A 16,892-nucleotide genomic window follows, 5' to 3' on the forward strand; every position below is an offset into this window, starting at 1 on the left:
TACTTCTTCAGAACGCCCATGTACCTCTCGAAAGGAAACATGTTGTGTAGGTACATAGGCCCGAGAATACGGATCTCTTTCACAAGGTGACAAAGCAGATGCGTCATTATATTGAAAAATGAAGGTGGAAATATCAACTCAAAACTGACGAGACATTGCACCACTTCATTCTGAAGGGCTTCTAATCTATCCGGATCGATGACCTTCTGCGAAATTGCGTTCATGAATGCACATATCTTTGTTATTGTTGCCCGGACATTGTCTGGAAGGATACCCCTTATTACAACTGGTAGCAGTTGTGTCATCAACACGTGACAGTCATGAGACTTTAGGTTTGTGAACTTCTTCTCCTTCGTGCTTATTATTCGCTTGATATTCGTGGAGTATCCAGACGGTACCTTTATGCTCTCCAAGCATTCAAACATACTTTCCTTCTCTGCCTTGCTAAGAGTGTAGCTGGCTGGACTCAAGTAATGGCTTCCTTTCTCCTTTGGTTCCGGGTGAAGGTCGCCGCGTTGTTCCATATGCTTCAGATCATTACGTGCTTCCAGTGTATCTTTCGACTTTCCGTATACACCTAGGAAGCCAAGAAGGTTTACGCAAAGGTTCTTAGTGAGGTGCATCACGTCGATTGCGTGGTGTACGTCCAAGAATTCCCAATATGGTAACTCCCAAAATATAGAGTTCTTTTTCCACATCGCCGCGTGACCATCTTCGCTCTCTATATGCTGGCTTCCAGGCCCCTTTCCGAACACTACTTTAAGATCTTTAACCATAGCAAACACTGTTTTTCCGCTGCGATGTTTAGGCTTCGTACGGTGGTCGGCCTTATGTTCGAAGTGCTTGCCTTTCTTCCGTACCGGGTGGTTTGCTGCAAGGAATCGACGATGACCCATGTATACAACCTTCCTACAGTGCTTAAGATACGTACTTTCTGTTTCATCCATACAGTGAGTGCAAGCCTTGTACCCCTTGTTGGACTGTCCGGATAGGTTGCTAAGTGCAGGCCAATCGTTGATGGTTACGAACAGCAGCGCTCGTAGGTTAAACTCCTCCTGTTTGTCCTCGTCCCACACGGGGACACCTTCCTTCTTCCACAACTGTTTAAGATCTTCGACCAGTGGTCTTAGGTACACGTCGATGTCGTTACCAGGTTGCTTGGGGCCTTGAATAATAATCGGCATCATTATGTACTTCCTCTTCATGCATAGCCAGGGGGGAGGTTGTAGATACACATCGTAACGGGCCAAGTGCTATGGCCGCTGCTCATCTCTCCAAAAGGATTCATGCCATCCGTACTCAAACCAAACCGTATGTTTCGTGCGTCCTTTCCAAATTCTTTAAATTTTCTGTCGATGTTTCGCCACTGCGAACCATCGGCGGGGTGTCTCAGCATCCCGTCCTGTTGACGCTCTTCAGCGTGCCATCGCAACATTCTAGCATTTCCCTTGTTCCTGAACAAACGCCTTAGCCGTGGTATTATAGGGAAATACCACATCACCTTAGCAGGAATTCTCTTCTTTGTTAGCTGCCCGTCAACTTCTCCTGGATCGTCCCGTCTAATCTTGTATCGTAGTGCTTTGCAAACAGGGCATGCTTCTAGGTTCTCATACTCCTCACCGCGATATAGGATACAATCGTTCGGACATGCGTGAATCTTATGAACTTCCAGTCCTAACGGGCAGACTATCTTCTTAGCCTCGTACGTTGTCTCGGGCAATTTGTTTCCCCCCGGAAGAATGTTCTTAATGAGTTTCAATAAATCGCCAAATGCCTTGTCACTAACCCTATTTTTTGCCTTCCATTGCAACAACTCCAGAGTGGTATCCAACTTTTTGTGCCCCTGCTCGCAACCTGGGTACAACGAAGTTCTGTGGTCCTCCAACATCTTGTCCAATTTATGGGCCTCCTTTTCACTTTCGCAGTCCTCCCTAGCGTCCTGCAACATCTGACCAAGATCATCCGCAACGTCGTTACCATCAGCAGCTATTTCCTCCTCGCCCGTTTGATTTCCTTCAAATCCAACATACTGAGCAAAGTCCGGAATATTGTCGTCTTCCACTTCATCTTCTTCCATTTCAACACCTTGCTCTCCGTGGGATGTCCAACAATTATAGCTTGGCATGAACCCCGACTCAAACAAGTGGAAATGAATAGTCCTGGATGCAGAATACTCCTTCTGATTCTTACACTTATTGCATGGACAACAAATAAAACCCCTTTGCCTGTTAGCTTCGGCCACTCTCAAAAAATAGTGCACGCCGTCAATAAACTCTTTGGACCGCCGGTCAGCGTACATCCATTGCCGATTCATCTACATGAGTCAAAAAAACCGCACACAAATAATTATTCTTACAATAATGACAGTCATACAATAATTATAAGATATCTTTATTCATACAAAAATCATAAAATATTACACCAAATAATTCTTAAAAACTATTTGTAAAGTTTTAAACTAATTTTAATGTGTTTTACTTCTTTTAATTTTCATTTTAGTTTGTTTTCTATTATTTAAGATTAACTTTCACTAGAGTTTTCCTTCTCAACTATTTTATAAAACCTTGTTTAGCAAATGAACTAAATTTCTATATATTCTTTCTTCCCCACACACATTTTCTCTCTCATCAACTTACAACTAAATTTTGGAGACAAAAAAAAGTGTGCAAAACATAGGTGCAAATGTAGTATGACAAAAAAAACATTGGAGGATGAAGTTGCAAACCTTTTAGGCACCTCCGATTTGTATGTAATCACCAAAATAAATTCAATAGAAATTTTGGCATGACCTCCCCTCTTTTTTGAAGTAATTTTGAAGCTTGCTCGGGCAGCTGGAGGAGGAAGAAGACATATATATAGGGGTGGGACTTTAGTCCCGGTTGGTAGCACCAACCGGGGCTAAAGATCACCGGGATCTTTAGCCCCGGTTGATAATACCAACCGGGACTAAAGTTAAGATCTTTAGTCCCAGTTGGTGTTACCAACCGGGACTAAAGATCCCGGGGGGGCCTGACAGGTCCTGACAGCATTCGAACCGGGGCTAAAGATGATTTTTAGTCCCGGTTGGTAACACAAACCGGGACTAAAGATCAAATATGCCCGTTACCCTTTTGAACCGGGACTAAAGATCATCTTTAGCCCCGGTTTTTATTGCATCCGGGACTATTGTGGAAATCGGCCGACCGACGAAAGATGGTTTCTCCACCAGTACGTCTCGGTGGAAGTTGACAATTTTTCTAGAGAAAAAGGAAACATAATGCTGATTCCATCCTGAGATCACGATTAATTCCTCTTCTTTTTCGTTACATAATGCTGATTTTGTGCCATGCGCATTAGTAAGGATGCATGCAATGAGGTGTTTTTATACGAAGAAATTGTTTGGTTTGTCCTCGAGATTAGAGAGCTCAACTCAACTGCAGCTGCGGCCGCTTAGTAGTTATTTCCTCTATCCCAAAATAATCCCAAGACACCATGCACATATTCTTCCACATAAATGTATGTATCGATTAAAACATCAAACCAATTACATCTTAATATGCACATATTATTCCATGATGCATTAATTGTATACGATGATTAATTTAAGAAATTTTGGATTCCACTGATTAATTTGGAAAATTTGGAAAGGAGGGAGTATTAGATAGGCGCGCGAATATGGAATTCTTTTGTTTCTTTATCAAATAAACAAAGTAGTAGTATTATAGTGTTAATTTGTTTTTTGCCTTTTTAATTTGCAGGGTCTTGCAATCGGTATGGAAATCGGCTTTGTGGCTTTCAGCACCATGATGGATTGCCCCGGCCCTACTATCCTTGCCATCTTGGTAAGGATACTGGTTTTGGCAGTCAATTCCATTGCACCGCTTACAATCTTCATGCAGACGTTTGATGAGTTTGATGATTGCTAGTATTTGTACGAGCACTTTTGACAATCCTTCGGAGGACGATCTAAGTACTGTAACAAGAGTATCTATTCCTCTTTTTGGAGGATGATCTAAACAGTAACAGAAGTATCTATTTATCTTTCCTACAATGATCGGTGTCATATATTTTTTTTCTTTTCTCTGAGCTTTATCTGAAATTGCTTCCTCTTTTACTCCCCTTCTTGCACTCCTTTACTCCCCCTTCTCGAACTCTTCTCCAGCCGCACTCTTTTACTTCCCTTCCGCACCCTTCTCGTAACCTCCTCGGAACTCTGTCAGTTGTGTTTTGTGGGTGTAGGATTTCCAGAAAAAAGGCACTGCAAAACAAATACAGAAACAGTTAGTCACTTGGTCACAAAGGTATAAAATGAGTACTACTACTGTCTACTGCTAGTCTTACCCTTAGCCAAGCACACCCATGGCCAAAAACAATGGCAGCCAGGAAAAAAGCTATCATCCAAATACTGCCGGCGCCTAACGACGTCCAAACATGACTAACACGGATAAAGCAAGCACACTTAAGTTCCCAAGATATCTTGCAACCTGAACGTCAGAATCAGCCGTTGCATTCATGGATAGAAGTAACCCCGCCGCAGCCGAGAAAAATATGGCACCATATGAATAACCCAGCAAAGCAGAATAGCCTTGGGAAATGTGTTTTTCCAGCAAGGGTAACACCGCCAACGATGCTGGCATAGAAAATGTGAAAAATGTAGTCCATTTGTCCCGAAGTGTCTCCTGCAAATAGCAAATTAATGCATTAACCAGTGCAATTGACAATAGTAATATTTGATCACTTCCTTGTACGTAAAAATTTCTTAGTGCATCTGCAACAATCAATGTTTTATGCGTGTCTCCCTCAATCTAAAAGTCTAAGTCCTATTTATGGTGGTCACATCAGATACATGGACACACATTATAGATTCCGCTAAAAAACTACGAAACGAATTTATTAAGCCTAATTAATCCATCATTAGCAAATATTTATTATAGCACCACATTATCAAATCATGGCGCAATTAGGCTTAAAAGATTCGTCTTACAATTTATGTGTGAACTATGTAATTAGTTTTTTTTATCCACATCTAACACTCCATACGTGTATCTAAACATTCGATATTATGGATGAAAAGTTTTGTTTCCGAAACTAAACAGTGCCTACTACTGCATTTGCAACACATAACACATGCATTAACACCAGAGCACATCAATCAAAGCGACATTTACAAGAACACATCAATCAAAACAAGGGACATATCAGTATATACCTGCTTCTCGTCGACGGCGCGGCGAGGTTGTGACGTGGAGCAGCCGCCGGACGGTGAAGTGCAGCTCCCGAACAGCCACGGGCAGAGACAACTCCGGTCTGCGCACTGTTCGCATCCGGGCAACACGTCCTGATCAGTAAACTTGGCGCCAGCCGCATCCTCGCGAGCTTGGTCTTCAACGTCATGGATAAGCTGCAGAATACGTGCTGCGAGATCTCTTGATTCGCCGGCTAACTCTTCGCTGGCTTTTGGATTGTCAGCGGCGACGAGCAGAGTTGAAGCGGCATTCTTCACATTTGCAGCGGCTTCCTCTAAGCCGTTCGACCCCTCGACGATCTTCTCAGCTAAAATAGACATGCTGTGTGCAAGGTGGTCGGCCGGTGCCGCCAAACTCACTTGGCTATTCGTGAGAGAGGTCGCTAATCTTGTCGAAGAAGATAGTAGGTCCGTGAACGCGAGAGCGTGCGCGTCGGGCGGTGGCGGCGGCGACGCGGATGCAGTGTCTGATGCCTTGGAGCAGGCGAGCACGAGAGCGTGCAGGGCTGCGTACGCCTCGGGTGGCATGGGCGGCGCTGACGCGGAGGCGGTGTTCGAGGCCTTGGAGCATGCGAGCATGAGGGAGTGCAGGGCCGCGTACGCCTCGGGTGGCATGGGAGGTGATGCCGAGGCACTGTCCGAGGTCTTGGAGCACGCGAGTATCAGAGCATGGATCGCCGCGTACGCGTCGGGTGGCATGGACTTGAACGCTGTGGCGGCGTCGGAGGCCGCCGTGAACGGGAGCACGGGAGCATTGGGTGACGCGGACTTGGGCGCCGAGTAGGTGCCGGAGGCGTCGTGGCGAAGCAGTGACGCGGACTTGGGCGCCGAGTCGGTGCTGGAGGCGGAGGCGGAGGCGTCGTCGCGAACCGTGGACGTGGGCTCGGACTTGGACGTGGAGGCGTCGCTGCGAACCGTGGACGCGGGCGCGGTGACGGGAACGCCCATGACACCTCGAGCGCGTGCGCGACGCGTGGTAGCTGCTGTCGATGTCGGCGTCGCTAGTGTGCATCTCCTCCATGCCGCCAGTGCGAAGGAGGAGTCGTCATCACCTCGATCGCGAGCGCGACGCCTGGTAGCTGCTGTCGCCGTCGCTGGTGCACATCCCCTCCATGCCGGCATTGCGAAGAAGGAGTCGTCGTCGTCGTCGCCATCGTCCCTGCGTAGCCACCTCCGCACCAATTCACCCCATGAGCGCAACGAGTAGAACTCGCCGCCGTCGTCCTCGACTCTTCTCTGGTTCGCCGCCGCCTCCACCTCGTCCTTGTGGTTGGAGCCCAGCGCGGGGTCGGCGGGTGGTCGGCGCCCGGAGTCGCCATCGTCGCCGTGCCCCCCCGCGCTCGCCATCTTCAACGATGGGGAGGAGACCGAGAGCTTGTCCTGATTTGGGGGGAGATAATTTGGATTTGGAGGGGAGAGGATCAGAGGAGAGGAGGGAGGGGTTCAAATAGGGGCGGCGCGATGCGGCGAGCCGGCGCCGTCGCGGAGCCGAGGCGAGGCGGCGTCGCGTTGAGCCGTTACGCGTGTTTTTTTTTTTTTTTCATTCTTCTTCTATTTTTTATTTATTTTTTAATGTCTAGTGGGCAAGTGGGCAACGACGAGTCCAGCCAGAATCCCATCCCCTTTCAGCCCTCGTCGCCGCGGCGGCGGGCCGCGCCGTCGTCCACCGCTGCTGGCGAGGGGGCGGCGGATGAGGCAGGGTGGTCCAGATCACGGGGCCTCCACTCCATCGTCTCCCAATCCCTCCCGGAGCGCGCTCCCCGCAGCCGCAGCCGCCGATGTGGCGGCCCGGCGCTCGCCATGGTCGTGATGAACTTGTCGCATCAGATCTGAGCTAGTCTGTTGAACAACATGTTCTCTTCAGAAACCGATCTGTTTTTCTGTTAATGACCTCTGTGCTGTTCAATCTTCTGCAGCTCAAATTGGAGGTGACGAATCATACGACTCATCTGTTCCTACAGCAAGAAATCCATTGCACGCACAGATTGAGGTTAGCTGCTCAATTGCCTTATGTTGTGGAAATGGACAGTAGATGCTTGCTCCTAGTAAGTCCTAGAAATGATCAAACTAAAATAGCATAGGATATACCAGATGGATAACTAAATGGAAATCACAAGTTATCTGTGTGAACTGTCCTGTAAAAACCACTGAGCAATAAAATATAATTTGGTTACTAAAGGATAATTGCTAATATTGGATTACATCTCCGGAACTGGGCTGCTGAACATATCTCATTTGAACACCATGTATTACCTTGTGGCTTGCGCAGTGCTGATGAACAACCCAATGCTATTTTTTTTGATTGATGAACAATGGAGTTGAGTGACGCTAGAGATGTGTGTTTGTTGATTGTGTATGTGTTGTCCGTGAAATGCTGCTGAATTCTGTTTTGAAGTGCTGATGACCTTTGTGCTCAAATGCTTGCTGAAATGATGCTATATATATTGACATACCATATGTGCTGAAGTGCAATATTGTCATTGATATGCTGAAATACTGCCATATGCTGCTATGTGTTGAAACACTGCTGATGTAGTAGCCAGTTGATTTACTAGCCGTTGTGATATGGAGAGTGTGATGAAGTGTGTAGGAAACTTTTGCATTGTTTACCCATCACTGTGGCCATCAGATAGCTGCAAAGAATCACTTGACGTCAGTAACAACTTCTCATTCGGAATTATTGATGGCATTCTTTCAGGTGATACATAATATACCTTTTTTTCTGACAAAAATGAAATATACAAATTTGACTATATACATGTTATTTCAAAATATTATTTGATCTTTGGGGTTTGTGCACGTATGGAAAGAAATCGGTAATTCATAAACTTGGCAGCACATATAAATACATAATGGCAGAAAACAGTGATTATCTTATTCAAACCGTCTAACATAGTTGCTCTGTTATTTTTCAGATTTTAGCAAAGTTTTTAAGTTCAAATCTGTCCATTTAGGAGGTGATGAAGTTAACACAAGTAAGCAGAAGTCTTGTATATATATTTTCTTGTGGTATACACACTCTGACTGTATATATCATTCCATTTATTATTATTGTGTACTTTCAGGCTGCTGTACTGCAATACCCCATATTAAGAAATGGTACAAACAGGGGAACTAGGCTCCATCGATCCGGTTCTTCATGTGGTTGGCAATCAAAGGCCATTGTTTGACGGCAGATAACTTGCAAATGAAAGGGTGGCCAAATCAGCATGACTGTTTGCAATATCAACAGATGCATGAGACCTGCAAGTGCTTGTTGGTCGAGTGTGCTTACAAGAATCGAGTGTGGCGATACAAGATCAGACCATTTGAGGACTGGTGACTGTCGACGAGGCCGGCGTTCGAGAAGCAATTAAGAAAAGCTTTTGATTCGCTGTGTTTTATGTTAAGCTGTCTAGTTTGGAAGGAGAGGAGATGCTAGAATTTTCGACCAACGAGTGAAATCTACCTTGCAGCTGCTTGGGGAAGTCAAAGAGGAGATCATGCTCTGGAGAGAAGCTGGAGTGTTCATGAATCCTTAGGAGTAGTTTGCAGCCCTAGCGAGTACCAGCTGCTGCTGGCATGTTTCTCATCAGGTCTCGGCAGAGGCTCGTTGCTTTTCTTGTATCTAACTTTGTAACATTATGTATACATCTTATTTCAACTTAGTACAATTGGTTGGCCGCTTTTTTAATTCGGCCAACCCAGCCAAAATGTGTCCGATGCATACATATATTCTGTATTGAGATCCCAAAAGACAGAAATATCACACGGTTATGATGCCATCAACTGGTATGTCTTTTGGTTGCAGTCGTTGCAGATTTAACAGGTTTTAAGGAGTAGTTCTCAACTATTAACAAACAACATGTTATGCTTGCAGGGAGGAAATATTTAACAACTTTGGATACAAGTTGGACCATAGAGCCGTGGTTCATAACTGGTATTTCCTCACTTCCTGTTTGATTTATGACGTTAATGAGTAGGGCATTGCTGGAAATCGGCATAATAATTGTCCTAGCTAAGAAACAATGTATTTCAGTGTTAAATATGTCATAAGAAAAAAAAATGGGAATTACATCCAGTTGTCTTTGTAATTCATGCTCACAGTAAGAGAATTTATCAACAATTATCAACTTGCTATTACTGTTACCAACAAGTATTAACTTGTATATCTTGCTCATAAACTAACAGGCTTCACGTAGAACCAAAAGTGGTTGCTTGCAAGGCCGAGATGCATAGTAAATTAAGCAGCAGTAACTGTAGAAATGAACACTGGATGTCTCGTTATCGATTTCTCGATCTCTCCACGAACAAAGACGAGGAGAGGTCCCCTCCTGCATGGAACAAACCAAAAAAGAGAGAGAGAGAGAGAGAGAAAGAAACAGATATCTAGAACGAAAGTGAGAGGAAGAGAATCAGATCGATGTATACCGGTATGTACCCAAAAAAAAAATCCTAGATATTGTTTGTTTTCCTCTGTTGTTGATAATGTGCCGTTTTGACTGACTCCTGTTGCTGCAGATCCGAGAAACGGACGCGAAATCCTCTTCGGTTTTTGTATACTCATCCACTGGTAGCTGTTCATCCGCCGCTGCAGAGGGCAAGTCAACAAGGCCACACACCCCAACCCCCACTTGCAGCTCCAGTGCGGGCCCCACAAAACCACACGAGCGGCAAGACGGTGGGCCCACCGCTTTTCGATAGTGGGCCCACCTGGTTTTGTTTGCGTGGGCGTATTCCATCTCCGTCGTCCTGCATGCACCGCCCATGCCGCCCTGGGCCCACCGCTCAGCGAGAGAGTTCTGCGCCTTTCGTCCTGGACCGCGCCCACGGACTCGCTGGTCGGCGCCGCATCTGCACACGTGGCGATCTTCCATTGGCTGGGGCGTCGGAGTCGGCTGACTCTTCCTGCTTGGCGTGAGTGCGTCACTTTTTTCGGTTCTTTTCCCAAATGGTCTTGGCTCTCCCACACGGTCACGCAGTTTCACTGACGTGTGGGTCCCACTTCTGGTGGGGACACGTGTCAGCCTCACCAGTGCTTGGACGCGTGAGGAGGTCGCCTTATATAGGAAGGCTTTGAAGCCATGGAGAGAGTGGTAAGTGGTAACTGGCGACGCGGTGGTGCCGTGGTGGTGGTGGTGCAGCTTCTCTCCTCTTCTGAATCTTCTCGACTTCTCGTCCTCCCTGTTGCAGAGGCTTCTCCGGCGAGGCCGCGAGGCTTGATTTCAGGTGAGCAAGCGGCTGTGATTTGTGTTTTTCGCCTTTTGCTTTTGAGTTTTCTTCTGCCCTGTTAAATCCCTTCTCTTGATGTGTGTGAGGAGCTGAACTGTAATTCAGTCAGTTCAGATATGTTTGTGATTTATAGGTTTCTGACCCATGCCGTGATGTTTGTTCTGCTTGAGAATACTTGGAAGTTCAGAACCATCCTCAGAATTCAGAAAGGGCTTTGCTCTTTTCGCTAGATGCTTCTTTAAGCGTCGATTCGTCATTTATGCATGCTTTAGCTCTTGTTCTTTTTTTTTCTCTCTCTTTTATCTCGGATAATTTCACACAATCGCAGATTCTTTGGAGCAAAAAGGAAGAAACATATTTGCTCTTGGATTTGTTTCTTGGAAGTATCGCACAACTAGGATCCAACATCAAAGCAATTTATTTAATATATAACTACATCACTTTTTACTCTGTTTCCTGTTCTGTTCATTTTTGTCCCACTGAACCTGGCTTGAACAAAAAGCTACTATCACTTTTTGCTGAAGTTGTGTTTTGAGCAAACTATTTTCTTTGCTTTCATTAGTGCATAGTTGATGGCATGTCTTGAGCTGGATTCTTCACAATTCCTACTGAATGGGGATGGCAGTGTGATCGGCAGCCCATTTGATATCCAGCTTGAGTGCAATAGCTTCACAGGCTCCAAAGCTGTTCAAGATCATAGCCGATATACTCTTCCTTCACAGTGCACTAATGCCCCTGATCCACCTCCATTACCCGGAACTTCTTATGGCACACACAGAACTTCCAGGAATGCAAAGGCTTGCAGGTGTGTCCCTGAAGAGATCCAGGATTTCTGGGACAGGATGTTCTTCGAAGCGTATCAATATGATCTCCGTGTTTTGACGGAAGATGGCAATGAGATCATGTCACATTCCTGCGTTGTTGTAAGTAAAGTTTTCTGAATTTTTTTCCCAATAACAGGGCATCACATAATCATATATGACTGAAACATAGGCAGGTTTTGTCCTGTGTAAGGGCTTAACTGCTTCCTCTTCTGCAGGGTATTAAATCTCCTGTTCTAAGAGCTATGTTGGAAGAAGCTAAAGTACAAGGTGGCATCCGACACATCCTGATACCTGGTGTACCATCAGAAGCAGTACATGTTTTCATCAGATTTCTTTATTCCTCGCGGTATGATATACTTTGTCATCTTGCTTTTCATTGTAGCTTATTCCTTAGATAACTTCTTTGTTGTTGTTAAAAGGTTGAAATGTTCAGACTAGTAGCTTTTGTGATATACAGAGTTAGTTATAGTCTTGTAGATAAGATCACTTTTTGTCTGAACTCTGAACCATTTTTCAGCAAATGATACTGAAATTAATGCTGACTGGTTTCATCTGTGAAATGTATTGATTGAAAACCTTGTCACTTGTGCTTTTATTTGTTGAAGTTTTGAGCAGTATCAGATGAAGAGGTATGTACTTCATCTGCTTGTACTCTCCCACGTTTTCTCAGTACCATCTCTGAAGAGAGTCTGCATCAACCAACTGGAGACATCTTTGCTTTCTCCTGAGAACGTGGTAGACATACTACAACTTGCTAGACTGTGCGACGCGCCGCGGCTCTCCCTCGTATGCACTCGTATGATCATCGGAGATTTCAAGGCTATCACTCAAACAGAAGGGTGGAGAGTGATGAGACAAGCCAACCCAAGCCTGGAGCAGGAGCTGCTTGAGTCCCTCGTCGAAGAAGATACAGTGAGTAATTCTCTGAAATGAAGTTTATACATAGTATCGCTTAATCGCAACTCCACCTAGTTTTGTCAAATTTTCCACATCATTTTCTTTTGTTTTCATATCAAAGATCAATCTCTCATTATTGTGTATATTGTCACTATTCATGATATTTGTTTTGAAATCTGAACTGATGCAGAAAAGGCAAGAGAGAGCAAGAAGGCTGGAGGAGAATAAGGTTTATCTGCAGCTACATGAAGCTATGGAAGCTCTTATTCATATATGTCGAGATGGATGCAGGACAATTGGCCCTCGAGATCAAACGCTAAAGAGCAGTCAGGCCGTTTGCAGGTTTCCTGCCTGCAAGGGCATCGAGCTGCTCCTGCGCCATTTCTCGGCGTGCAAAATGCGGGTGCCTGGTGGCTGCGCTAACTGCAAGCGCATATGGCAGCTTCTTGAGCTGCATTCTCGCATGTGCTCTGCACTTGAAACTTGCCATGTTCCCCTCTGTAGGTGAGCACTTCTGTTTGCTGCACATTGTTCTGTGTTTCTGTTGCATTCTTTGACATTCTTTTGGTCACTGTGACCCAGCATATCTAGTTATCTACTCTGACCATGCTACTTGTTCAGCATTTCTGCTCTGAATTTTTGTGCTGTTTTACTCCTACAGGCATTTCAAGGAGAAAATGCAACATCTGAGCAGAAAGGAGGAGGCCAAGTGGAATCTTTTGGTGTCCAAGGTGTTGGAGAGCAAAGCAACAACCAGTTCCATCTCAGAAAGGAGAAAATTTCCATCCCTGAAAACATAGTGCTACGTTCTAGGTTCACAAGTTACAAGAATTATGCACTAACACATAAACTCGATGTAAACTGTGAACATTTGTTGTACTGAAGATTAAAAGGTGTCTCAATTCTAACATGACAATCTGAAGAAAGGAGAAATGAGAAAAACTTCCATCTCGAGAGAAGCTTAATTATCTTAGCCTAGACTGGGGAATTTTGCACCCGGCGGTTGCCTTCGTGTTCTCCGTGATCGCAGCAAACGACCATTGCGAGCCCACAAGCGAAGCATGCGGCAATCACCAGGAGAGTTATAGGCAAGAACAGCAATACATTGGTTGGACTAGGATATGTATCATAGAACATGATGAGGAAGAATTCAGTTATCCATAAGAGGCCAATGACGACTAGGAAAGCCTGCGGCAACAGTAGAGTAGGGTCAAAATACAGAGCCACATGATAAGCCGTTGAAAAGTGAACGAAGGAACCCAAAGAATTCATAGGTAAAACTTTCATATCTGTGTTATTTGTGGTTTAAAAGCAATAGTGAAAAAATAGACTAAGATTAAAAAACTTTAAAATTAACTATAAAATTAAGTTTCAAAATTCAAAATCTGGTTGTGGTTGTAAGAGCATCCGCAATGTGTGAATTAACAGGGGTACTAAGAGAATCTTTTCACCATAGCACAAGCTCCATACATTGCAGGCGGCGGTATCAGGTCCTAGCCCTAACAAATCGGCCCTTCCCGTGAGGACGGGCACTCCAAATAAAATAACACTTCTTTTTTACAATGTTGCAGGCAAAATAATGAGAGCACCGACAGGGAAGAGAAAAAAATGAAATAATTATATGGTTGTGGGTCCCATTTTAGAGTTGGGAGGGCTCCATATATTGTACAGATCTTTTCATTGCTTTATCCATACTATGTGGACCTCACCTTAATACCCATACGGAATTATACATTGAATTCTCTAACAAGCAGACATAAGAGGCATTGGGTACAACGATCGCAATTTATACTTCATGGTCAAATATCTGTTACGTTTTGAACAAGATTTGGCAAAATTTTCTATACTTTGACTATCAATGACTTAAAAATATGTTCAGTCAAAAAAATGACTGAGAATACGAAAAATATATATAATAATACAATGCTTCCATGATCTATTAATAAGCAAGGATCGATCGGTATATGTAAATCTGTAAACGAATTGTCCTTACTGAATGCCCACTCACTACATTTTGAACAAGATCCGGGTAAAATTTCTATACCTTTTACTTTTACCGTGAAATAAACTTTTGATACTTTGACTATCAATGACTAAAATTATGAAAAAAAATATAATGCTTATGTAATCATTTATCAAGGATCAATCGATATATGTATGTAAACGTAGTGTCCTTACCGTTGCGAATATCCTGCAGGACGCGAACGTGGAGGGGCGTCGTCGGCGTCGTCTCGGCGGCTCCTTGGGCAGCGGGTAACCGGCGGCGGCCGGCGGCGCCCCGCCGCCGCGCTGGACCGGCGGATGGCCGCCGACGACCACCCTGCCGTCGACGTGGGCCATGGCTTCCTCGCCGCGGCGGTAGTGTACTACTCGATCCGCACGGCGCGGGGGTTCGGTGAGAGTGTGAGACGAGTCGACGCGCGCGCGAGGAGGCTGCGTACGCGAGATCGGGGCTTGTTTTTTAGATGGGAAAAATGCCGAGATGAGCGAGAGAAATGCACTTGGCTAGGCGAGTGCATATGTAGTCAAAAGAGATGCCACGCATGATCTTTTTTTTGCCGCATTAGCAGACCGGATAAAAATGATACTACCCCGTTTCATATGTAGGTCAGTTTGACTTTTTTTCATATTCAAACTTATTTAAGAGGTTATTTGTAGCGCCCGTTCCGTCGTGGCGCCTAGCGGGAAAATTATCTCTAAAAACCCTAATTGCGAAATTTGTTTCCTTGCTTGTTGTCTAGTGTCCGTGCCATCCCGGATCTCAATCCCCGATCTATCGTCGAGTCCAATTCCGAATCCAAATCCTTCCAAATCAAATCCCTCCGCAAAAGTCTATTTTGCCTCCCCCGGGGTCGATGGGCCGAATTTCTCTCGGCCCATCTTCCCCTCTCCCCCGGCCCTCTCCTCTCCCCCGGCGCGCTCCCGCTTTCTCTCTCTCTCTCTCTCTCGCCCCCTCCCCTCCCCCGGCGCGCTCCCTCTCCCCCTCTCCCTCCGCTCCGCTCCGCCCCGCCCGCGCGCCGCGCGCGCGAGTGCGCGAGCGCCGCGCCGAGCACCCCCTCCCTTTCCCCTCGCTCTGCCCGCGCGTGCGCAAGCGCCGCGCCGAGCGCCCCATCCCCTCGCTCTCCTTCTCCTCTCCCTGGCGAGCTCCCCGCTCGCGAAGACGGCCCCCGCGCGCCGTCGTTCGCGCGCGCGCCCGCGTGGTTCCCCGCCCGAGCCGCGTCGTCTGCGCCGTCCGCGTCGCCCGGCCCCGCTGCTCTGCCGCGCCTGCAGCCGCTCGGCCCCGCGATCCAGCGCGCGTGCCCAGCCGCGCCGCCCGTTGTTTCCCGCGCGCGCGTGCCGAGTGGCCGACCGCCTGGTCGCCGCCGCCGTCACCCTCTGCCGCGCCAGCCCGCGCCTGTCGCCCGTGACGTCGCGCCGCTCCAAACCGCCCCGCCGTCATCGCCGTCGTCATTGCCTCGGCCCCGCCACTCCCGCGCTAGCCTCCAAGGGACGGAGGCAGAGCCTCCCTCCTCCCTCTGCCGCGACGCCCCCGCTACCTCCTCCTTTTCCCGAAGAGGCAAGGGGACAAGCCCCCTTTTCTCTCCCTCTTTTCCCCTTTTTCCCTCCCGCCGGCGTCATCCTCCTCCCTCCTCCCTGTCGCCGCTTTGGCCGCGACCGCCGAGCGCTAGCCCTCTCCTTTGACCGCCCTAAGTCGGTTCCCAAACCGACATTGCCATCCTATAAACCCGAGCTCCCCCCCCCTTTTTCCTTTCCTCTCCCATTCACCTCCGCGCCATTGCCGCCCCTCTGTTTCGCCGTCGCCGTTCGTCGTTGCGCGTGTCGGAGGAGCCGGCACGAGCAAGGACGCGGAAGGGGACTTCGGCCGCGCCCTCTCCTTCCTCTTCCCCGGCCCGAGGCCGGAGAGATTACTCCCGCGCCGTCGGCCTCCCGTCACAGCGCCCCTCCTCACCTCGGTGATGCCTCCCTCCGTTCTTCCTCCTCGCTCCATCTCCCCCCCTTAGTTTTCGGTGGTAGCACGAGTAGCCTCCCCGTAGCTAGCCGGCGCCGCCCCGACCGTTGCCGTCGCCCGCCGTGTGCTCGCCGCCGTCGCCGCTCGAGCTCCGTAGCACCCGCTCGTCGCCAGCCTCGCTCGGCGTAGCTCCGCCCAATCCGACGCTAGCATCGGATTCCCGTGGCCGCGTAGGTGCTCTCACCGCCGGGAATCGGCCCCTCGTGACCTCGTCGCCGTTTCCCTCTTCCCTCCCTGCCGGTTGCCGCCGCCGCGATTCGCCGCCGTCAAGCTTCCTCCGGCGAATCCGAGCCGTTGGCTCGTCTCCCCTCGTCTCGTGCAACCACCCGGTGTGCTCGTTTTCGCCGGTATCGCTGTGGTCCGCTCCGCCGCTCGCCGCTGTTGTCCGCCGTCCGTTCCGGCCGGCGTCGTCGTCTACCTCCCGCCAGCCCACGTGGCAGCCACGTAGGCGCCACGTCGGCGCCAGCTCAGCCGAGGTCGGGACGGGCCGACCCCGGTCAGCCCCTCCCGTGCGCGCGTTCCACCGCGAGCCGTGAGGCTGCGCGTGGGCCCGCCGCATCCGTTCCTCCGCAGACCGCGCGCGTGCACCGCGTCCCTCCCCCGCCCGCGCGCGTGCGCCGCGTGCTCCCTCCGCACGGTGAGCCGAGCCGCTGACAAGCGGGTCCCACCCGGGACCGCGCACGGTGAGCCCGATCCACCGGCCCACTCTCTCCTTCCCTCCCGCGCG

At 48.1% G+C, this 16,892-nt stretch overlaps 3 protein-coding genes and 1 long non-coding RNA gene across 8 annotated transcripts in view; 2 read left to right on the top strand and 2 right to left on the bottom strand.

Annotated features, from left to right (window-relative positions):
• The window catches only part of LOC136354965 (uncharacterized), a 3,348-nt gene extending 1,049 nt beyond the window's left edge, over positions 1–2,299 (bottom strand). The window contains exons 1-3 of the mRNA XM_066306885.1: positions 1,267–2,299; positions 627–1,165; positions 1–485 (exon numbers count right to left, since the gene is read on the bottom strand). The exon at positions 1–485 is cut by the window's left edge and continues 288 nt beyond it. Of these exons, the coding sequence (XP_066162982.1) occupies positions 1–485; positions 627–1,165; positions 1,267–2,299 (2,057 nt within the window). The remainder of the gene's footprint in view (positions 486–626; positions 1,166–1,266) is intronic.
• Positions 2,300–6,823: 4,524 nt separating this feature from the next.
• LOC9269943 (beta-hexosaminidase 3) lies at positions 6,824–8,988 on the top strand. Of its 4 annotated transcripts, none has more exons than XR_010738729.1 (5): positions 6,824–7,027; positions 7,141–7,214; positions 7,815–7,922; positions 8,140–8,199; positions 8,290–8,988. XR_010738729.1 is itself a non-coding variant. In XM_015776814.3 (5 exons), the coding sequence occupies exons 1-5, from the start codon at positions 7,003–7,005 to the stop codon at positions 8,340–8,342; spliced, it is 327 nt and encodes a 108-aa protein (XP_015632300.1). In that variant the 5' UTR covers positions 6,824–7,002; the 3' UTR covers positions 8,343–8,988. The 4 variants fall into 4 exon arrangements, 1 of the variants encoding a protein (XP_015632300.1); XM_015776814.3 differs by having other exon boundaries at positions 7,808–7,922; XR_010738727.1 differs by lacking the exon at positions 7,815–7,922 and having other exon boundaries at positions 6,824–7,061.
• Positions 8,989–10,298: 1,310 nt separating this feature from the next.
• Positions 10,299–13,107, top strand: LOC4324958 (BTB/POZ and TAZ domain-containing protein 3). Of its 2 annotated transcripts, none has more exons than XM_066306696.1 (6): positions 10,299–10,432; positions 10,764–11,358; positions 11,475–11,605; positions 11,865–12,171; positions 12,347–12,660; positions 12,818–13,107. In XM_066306696.1, exons 2-6 carry the CDS (start codon positions 11,008–11,010, stop codon positions 12,954–12,956), a joined length of 1,242 nt encoding a protein of 413 aa, XP_066162793.1. In that variant the 5' UTR covers positions 10,299–10,432; positions 10,764–11,007; the 3' UTR covers positions 12,957–13,107. The 2 variants fall into 2 exon arrangements, with proteins under 2 accessions (XP_066162793.1, XP_015640130.1); XM_015784644.3 differs by having other exon boundaries at positions 10,998–11,358.
• Positions 12,891–14,710, bottom strand: LOC136354869 (uncharacterized). The gene is made up of 2 exons (XR_010738740.1): positions 14,335–14,710; positions 12,891–13,344 (listed from the first exon to the last, which is right to left on the bottom strand). It is a non-coding gene; the product is annotated as an uncharacterized lncRNA (long non-coding RNA).
• Between the last annotated feature and the right edge of the window lie 2,182 nt (positions 14,711–16,892).

This window comes from Oryza sativa, chromosome 1 (genome assembly GCF_034140825.1).
Source record: "Oryza sativa Japonica Group chromosome 1, ASM3414082v1".
Classification (NCBI taxonomy): Eukaryota; Viridiplantae; Streptophyta; class Magnoliopsida; order Poales; family Poaceae; genus Oryza; species Oryza sativa.